We start from the raw sequence: 8,537 nt of genomic DNA on the forward strand, positions 1-8,537 counted from the left end.
TTGAAAAAAGATCTTGGTAGGTAGTTCAGGCTGACATCAAACCTCAATTATTCTCCTGCCTCAATTTCCCTTGTGCTGTTATTACAGAAATGTACCACTATACCTTGTTTTTCTTTGTTCTTCACATTCTATATGTGCTGTGTTTCTCATGTAAGAGAAGTCATGCTTTAAAGATATTTGTCCAAGCCAACAGATACTCAGCTCTGTGAGGAGATTGGGGAGCCACAGAACCACTAGGTTGGTACATGAGAGAGCTAGAAATCCAGTGAAACTCAGGTATATGGTATTTAAAAAGAGGAGTAACAGAAGTACTTCACAGGCAAATAATAAATAGTTACTCAGCATGTAGGAGAATTTGCCTTTGCTGATAAGAGAGAAACCTTCCCATATTACAAAAGCCAAGTCTGCTATGAGAGATCCAGCCTGAGGAGGAGACCTGAGTTAAGTAGGAAGGTAGTGATGTTTCCCAGAATTTCCATGTGCATTGAGACAGCCTTGGGTCTGGTACCATCTTGGAAGTCCCCTCTTCCTCTTCTTAAGAAGAACAACCAAGAGAAGAAATTGGACAACTTCCTTATCTGGAATAACTTTCTCTATTTTGGGATGTGGAATGGGAGACCAGACACAACAATATTTTCTGTTCTGCAGGATGCAACAGCCGCTTCACTTCTGACAAACAGTGAGACCCTCTCCCACCTGTACAGAGGCTGAGAAGTTGACACAGAAAAACTCAATGGGAGTTCCATGTTGCTCCTTCTATTAGGCCCTGTCCCATAGGAAATTCTGCAGGAAATACTGGTCACCAGTGCAGATTCACCCACAAGGATGCAGAATCACCATGTGTGATTTTGTAAGCATTATGCTATTGTGTGTGCACCTACAGGGTCTTACCTTATTTTGTTAGGTTCTCTCCTGCCAGGGTTGTTTCACAGGCTTTCTAACATTCTAGCCCACAGGCATCTGCTAATTCTTTAACTGGATAAACTGTCCCCTACTTCTCTCCTTTTTCATTTATACTTCCCTCCTCTCTCTTTATTCCTCCTTCACCCACACCTCTTGAGTATACACTGCCTCCCTCTTTTCTTCTTATATGTACACGTTCTCATTAATCCCTTTCCCCCAGCCCATCCCACCTACTTCCTCCCTCCTCGTTTCTCATCCAAAATTAGGAAAAACATTGGAGTTTTTCAAACAAATTATAAATTATACATTGTTGAATGATTTGTTCTCCAGGTATTGACATTACTGATGATTATTCTGTCTTCATAAAGAAGTGGTAAGAATTCAGCCTCACAGAAAAGTTCTGTAACAGGAAGGAACCCTAACTCTCAATTAACCCTTAATAAAATATTTCAGCTGTACTGTTATGTTTAACTTTCTTGTTATTCTTCTTAAGACAACATTTTACATGAGTATATATACCAAAGAAAATATTCATTTCCACTATTCAGCACCAATTTCATGGTAGCATCCAAGCTGGTTACATCTCTCTACCTACTTTTCCTTTATAAAATAAAAGTCAAGTAAACTAAAATGATAAAATCTATTACACGAACATAGCCTGTAGCTGAATTCAGCCAGATGGACCTACCAGAATATAGATTCTACCCCATTCCTGTGAGGCCTGAGGATGCCTATTTATCCTCTTAGTTCTTCCAGTGAAGACTGGAGTCCTGTCCAATGCATGAGTCATGATGGGGCTACTTAGTAATAGGCTAACATACCAGATCCTGGCAGAGTATGAGTCAAAAAATTAGGATAAAACACTCAATGCACTGTAGTATACAGTAATTATGCAAACTTAAAAGTACACATCCAAATTAGTTTTTTCTCCCAAAAGATAAAGGACTGGAGGAAATTACTATTACATTAAAAAGTGTAAGAGCTGTTGAATTGCTTGATTTTTTCTTTGTATTGTAATGTTTTCTACTCTTTTCTAATGAATAAGCATTATGTGTGTGTCCAAGTTATTCATTTAAGTATAAAATGTTTCCAGATAAAAAAATTTTATTGTTCCATCCTTCATAGTATCAATTGTAAAAAAAATTTGACTCGGGTAATTTCTTCTCTAACTTCCTAGTCAAAAAAATCTTGATTAATCACACAAATGTAAACATTATTCCTGGCAAGTTTATATAACTATGTGTCAATTTAAAAAGTAAATAAATGAAGTTCAGCAGAAACGTGAAGCATCACATGAGAAGATGTAGTATTTATGTTCTAAATGTGAGACTTATAAGGGAAAAGACAAAATCTTGTGCTCATTAAAACCTTGAAATTTTCTCCTTGGAATCAGGCCAAGAAATCGTCTGGATATTTCTTCCTGGGGATGAGCAAAGGCTGCAGTGTTCTGAATGCGTAGTATATGAGGCCAACTGGGAGGAGAGGCACATACTAGTCTGTTTCCATTCACAGGTCTCCCTCTGACTCTTTTCAGAGGAAACTTCAGGTGACCTTTCCATCTGATCAAGAGTTGAACAAAATTTCTAGGGTGATACAGTTTTCCTCAGAATAAAAAAAAATGAATTCAGAAAAACATAAAGACAAATTACCCAGAGAAAAACAAACAAATTACAATAATGTCCAGCTCCCTATATGGTTTCATGTATTATTTCTGAAAATATTCTGTGCTTGACAAATTTCTAAAGAGACCACATTGGAAGACAGTTTGTTCAGCAAATTTTGTGCACAGTAAGTATCATTCTGAGAAATATGGGATTGTACTATATAAAATATAGGGGGTTTTATAAAAAATGTAGATATATATCACTTGTATGTCACCATAAATAATGCTAAGATTTGTAGAAAAAGCAATATAAAGTTTGTGAAATCAAAGTATAGAAGTAAAGTACATAATCTGAGAAAATTGAGTTTGTATGGGCAAATTAAAGAACACATTGTCACCAGAGCTGAAGGTCCATACTGCTTCTGAGTGACACAACAACATTGGAAAAAAGTTATTTTGGTGGAAAGAAAGGGATTTATTTACTTCACAGGAGAGACAGGAGTCTCTGCTCCCCACAAATCTCTGTATCCTTGTTTGAATTTCTGCCAGGGCTTGTATGTCCAGGTGAATCCAAGCTCCCTCCCTCCCTTTTCCAAGTTACAGCAAACTTGACCTCCTGGGGTGGTATCTGAATGTTCTTCTCAGGCAGTCATGATATTTCTGAGACTGAGCAGTAATTCTCTGTGCAGTCATTTGAGTGGGGACAGGAAGAGCATTACTGCTCCCAGACAGGGGAAGCTGGAGAAGACTAGTTTTAAAAATCCAAAACTTTTAAAGATTGATTTTTCTGTTTGAGTTGCTTTATCTTCTGGAATTAAATATTATTGTGATTCACCTGATTCCCCAGACATAAATTACTTAATTAGTATAAAAACTCATTGGGAACAAAAGGACAATAAATAAGACACTGAAAATGTTCTTTAGCATAGTCAATTACGTTTCCTCATTCAGGATTGTTAAAAAAGTTCTGATCAGCAACAGAGTATTTTAAGTCTGTTATCAGAAGTCAAAATATCCAGACAGAATCAGTGGCAATATGTAACTGGGTTTTTTTTACATATGAAATTACTGTTCCCTTAATTGAGGGTAAAGTATGTGGATAAGAGTCTTTAAAGTATAATATTTTCCTGAGTATTGAATGTGTTAATAACGGAAATAATTTAGAATAACATTGGTTTCATGCTACAAACAGGATGTAACCCTTTAATGTATCAGAAACAAATGGCATGTTATAACCATAACCATACATGGTGTTTGTATTTTGTCACTCCTCTTCACAAAGGTTTTCATTAATTTCTAGGAAGGCTATAAAAATACTGAGCAATTCACATAAATAAAATACTTTTGCAGACAGGGCAATTATTAAAATTTATTATTCAACAGAGAAGTGCACCAGGACACCATGGGTAGATGGAACTCCACCAGTGTGTCTGGCTTCATCCTCATGGGGCTGACAGACTCTGCAGAGACACAGCTGGTCCTCTCCATGCTCTTTCTCCTGATTTACCTGATCACGGTTCTGGGGAACTTGGGGATGATACTGATCATCCGCCTGGATCCCCAGCTTCACACCCCCATGTACTTTTTTCTCACTCACCTGTCATTTCTTGACCTCTGCTACTCAAGTGTCATCACCCCTAAAACCCTACAGAACTTACTGACTTCTACCAAGAGCATCTCCTTCCTGGGCTGCTTCACCCAGATGTACTTTTTTATAGTTTTTATAGCTGCAGAATGTTTCCTTCTCTCCTCCATGGCCTATGATCGCTATGTAGCTATCTGCAGCCCCCTGCACTATCCAGTCATTATGTCCACAGGACTGTGCAATGCCCTGCTCACTGGCTCCTATGTTGCTGCCTTTGTATATTGCACTGTGATTACGGTTTCCATGAGCCAACTGCACTTCTGCAAGTCTAATGTCATCCAGCACTTTTTCTGTGACACATCTCCAATTTTAGCCCTGTCCTGCAGTGACACGTCTGGGGTTGAAATCATTATATTCATTTGTGCTGGATCTAATATAGGGCTGTCCCTCATCACCATATCTGGATCCTATGTTTCCATCCTCTCCACTATCCTGAAAATTAATTCCACTGCTGGAAAGAAGAAAGCCTTCTCCACATGTGCTTCGCATCTCCTGGGAGTCACCATCTTCTACAGCACTACAATCTTTACTTACCTAAAACCAAAGACGTCCTACTCCTTGGGAAGGGATCATTTGGCTTCTGTATTTTACACAGTTGTGATCCCCATGCTGAACCCTCTCATTTACAGTCTCAGAAACAAAGAAGTGAAGAAAGCTGCCCTGAGAGTCCTGCAGAAGAGAGTGTGTTTGAGACAATTAAAATAACAGTGATGCTAGGCATTTACTCTTTTACCCTTGTCCTTTTTCTTCTAAGAAATTCTTTGATCTCAATCAAAAAAAATTAAATCTTCTTATCTTTCCACCTGCTCTTTACTTAACAAACAAAATTTTGGATATTTTGAGAGACAGGTACCTACAAATTCATATTATATTTGGAATCATCAATTAAATGTTAAATCAAAGGGGTAAAAAATGTGTGCTACTAAAGAAAACTTTTATGCCAAAAGTAAAATTTTTGTAATTTTATAAACTATATCAACATAATATTTCTGCAAACCTCAATTTTAAAATAATTTTACAATGAAAAAGCACTTCATTTTACATATTTTATGGTGATTTTCAACAGCAATGTCTGGGACAATTGCATTCAAGTCAAGATTACTGCTTTTAAATTTACATCTGGTGCTTCTCTAGCATTTGACAACACTAATTCACTGAAATAATAAGGTTCTATATGCCCGCCTGCACGATACATAGTAATTCCATGTCTCTCTCATCATTAGATGGTCATAAGACTTTTAGGACAATAAAATAACTGCCAGACATTATCAGCAGAAGGCTTGGAATCCTATAATATTTTGACATTATAAACACTGCATATTTCTGAATAGTCTTCCATTATGTTTTACAAATCTCTTTTATTCAATTTAATTTAAAAACCAAACCATAGAAAAAAAAGTAGGGCAGCAGTTCCCACTTTAATATTAGGTAATATATTGGGGTAGAATTAAGTTATAGGAAAATGATATATATTAATGTTGAAGACAATTTAGAAAATGATGATTATATATAAAAGAGAACTGCATATCCATTGTTGCCTGTTTTGTGCATGTTGTTGTAAATCTATGGTCATTTATTTATATATATATAGAGAGAGAGAGAGAGAGAGAGAGAGAGAGAGCAATTCTTGTCCTTTCTTATAATGTTTGCCACTTTATTCACCTTAAGTTTATTACCTAATAAACTCTGTATAATTAAAAAATGTAACATTTCCATGCACTCAGAATATGAGAAAAATGACTACTTTCATTGTATAGTGTTTTGAACCTAAAATGTACGGAATTTACCAATTTGAAAATCAGTGAGCAATAATAGCTTTTAGGTGTGTTCCTGTGAGCCATGTGGAGACCAAACCTTTCAGTGACATGACAAGGAGCTTCACTCACTGGCTTCTTTGCCTTTCTCCTGATGTCTTCAGGTTTATTATATTCTTTTAAAATAAATTAATGATTATCACTTTTGGCTCATGTTATAGTTTTAAAGTAAACCTATTGCAAAGGAAAGAATTCAAAATATGTGGCAGTCCATAAGCTTAGATCAAGAAGAGGGATTAAAATCTCCTATTTTTAAAATATTTATCTCTACATTTATAATGTCAGTTTAAAACTTGTGTTTGATATCTTAATGTTATGGTATAATGCCTAGTTCCATTTTCCAAGTAAACTATTTTATTTGAACTTATTTAAATATTATTACATTGATTGCTTTACTCCAAACATAAGATTATACATATAACTGCTACTTTAAATTCAAATTATTTTGTGTAGAAAATTATTTCATCTTTTTAGATTTCTAAAGTGCAACATTTCTATTTTAAGAATTAAGTTTCATCAATGATTTAATAATTTAAGGCTATTAGTTATTTTATCAATATAGTTTAAAATGTAGTATATTACTCATTTTCAAATCAATGGCAAAATTATACCTTTTATTACATCAATATTGCTTACAATCTTTTTTATTTAACTTTAATATCTGTTTTTTCTGGAATCTATATTTGTGGATATTCCTGGTTGTCTTTCTTTGAGATTAGGGTTAAGAATTTAATACATATTTATTTTTTAATATATTGTTAGGGCTCTTCTCTCATTACATAAAGGTCTTAGTAATTTCATATATTTATGGACTATTTCCACTCTCCACTCTCCAGCTATTTTTATATAGTGTAGTTTTATCTTATACTCATTCATTTGTATTTCCATGTTTTAGAAAATACATTCTATCAGTTTTTCTTGGCAAACCTATCAATAGAATGTATAACCTTGTAGACAACATTTAAGTTAAAGAAATTCTTTCCTTGAAATTAAATTAAAGCTGATTTGTTTTGTTTGTTACATAGTTTGGAAAATTTTACATTATGTTATTACACAAACCTACTGTAATCTTTTGATCTATGGGAGCCATCTTGATTAACCTGAGTGGCTCACAGACATTGGATAACCAAGCAACCAGGAGCAAGGGCTGGGTATATGAGGAACCTGGGCCGCTGGTCAGGACCTGCACACAGATTATACAGATACTCTCTTTTACTGTCATCCTCATTCTCATTCTCAATACAGAGGACATTGAAATATCAGGAGCCCCCACAAGGACGTAAATTTTGGTGTGTGTTTGTGTCTGTGTGCATGGATAATTATATTATGATTAAAAATATTGCTTTTATAGCTATAGCATTTTACTTTGTTTAGTAATTTTCTTTCACAGCCAGTGTTATTTTATGTGGTTTCTTAACTGTTATGTCTGGGGGTGTGCAACACAGCATTGCTGTCTGTGTATTTGGTTGGAATATTAAACTAAGCCACAAGAAGTTAAGGGAATAAAGTTTAAAAGGAAAAACAAAAACACTTTATTTGCAGGAAGGGAGGCTGGCAGGGAGAGCACAGAAGCTACCCTGTGAGATGTAGGTGGGGGCTTCAGAAAGGCTAATACCTGTGAAGCTTTGTCTTCAGCTTTCTTTAATCAAAATGATTCCCTCTCCCAGATCCATACCTGGAACTTGTCACAACCTGACTGTTCTCTGGACTGGCATAGGTAGATCCCAGGCCCTGAACCTTACCCTGAGTTTCCACTGTTTACATGCACATTCCTAGGTGGGCCAGCTTGTCCTTATCAGGGCCTTATCTCTGGAATTTATAGTTTGGTGAGGATGAACTTTACATACAAAGGCTAGTTAGTGATTAAGTATCTAGGGCAGTACTGTATTCACCCTAGAGTGTGTGTGTGTGTGTGTGTGTGTGTGTGTGTGATGAGAGAGAGAGAGAGAGAGAGAGAGAGAGAGAGAGAGAGAGAGAGAGAGAGTTATGTTGTCCCTTCTCCTTTTCAACTCCATGGAATTTACTGGAGCTGGGGACAGGAGGCTAACCTGGCTATGGCACCTGCTATCTGCCTCAGTGCTCTGTTATTTCAGCACTCACTTGTCTGGTTAATTGTTCTCTCCAGGAAAGCTTTATCACTTTTTAGTCAGGCTTAGCAAGAAAATATAATGAGGCCTTTCCCTGCCTATGGAGCCATACACAGCATTTGTCAGATACATGCATCTGCTAGTTTATTTATTAATTAGGTTCAACCTCCCTACATTTTTTCTCATTTTTAATTTATACTCCCTTCTCTTATCTTTTTTATTCCTTCTATTCTTACACTCAGTCAAATATCCCCTCCTTCCCTTTTTCTTATACATATATAGTCTCACCAAGGCCTATTTTCCTCCTTTCCCACCTTGTTACTCTCCCTTTCTGTTCCTGGGTAGTGAACTTTGTAAAGAAATTTTAAAGTCTGTGTTGATATATGGTGTGTTCATCAGATAGTGATATTATTGGTGGCTATCATGTCCTCAAAAAGAGTGGTAAGAGCTCAAACTCATGCCAAAGTTGAAAAACCAATGGATAC

General features: G+C 36.0%; 1 protein-coding gene across 1 annotated transcript; it reads left to right on the top strand.

Moving 5' to 3' along the window:
- The first annotated feature begins 3,908 nt into the window (after positions 1-3,908).
- On the top strand, positions 3,909-4,856 carry LOC101711415 (olfactory receptor 8H1-like). Its single transcript, XM_013067461.2, has one exon. It carries the CDS (start codon positions 3,909-3,911, stop codon positions 4,854-4,856), a length of 948 nt encoding a protein of 315 aa, XP_012922915.2.
- The last annotated feature ends 3,681 nt before the right edge of the window (positions 4,857-8,537 follow it).

Source organism: Heterocephalus glaber, unplaced genomic scaffold (genome assembly GCF_053883595.1).
Source record: "Heterocephalus glaber isolate CG9 unplaced genomic scaffold, H.glaber_assembly_v1.0 deba00001805, whole genome shotgun sequence".
In the NCBI taxonomy this organism is placed as follows: domain Eukaryota; kingdom Metazoa; phylum Chordata; class Mammalia; order Rodentia; family Bathyergidae; genus Heterocephalus; species Heterocephalus glaber.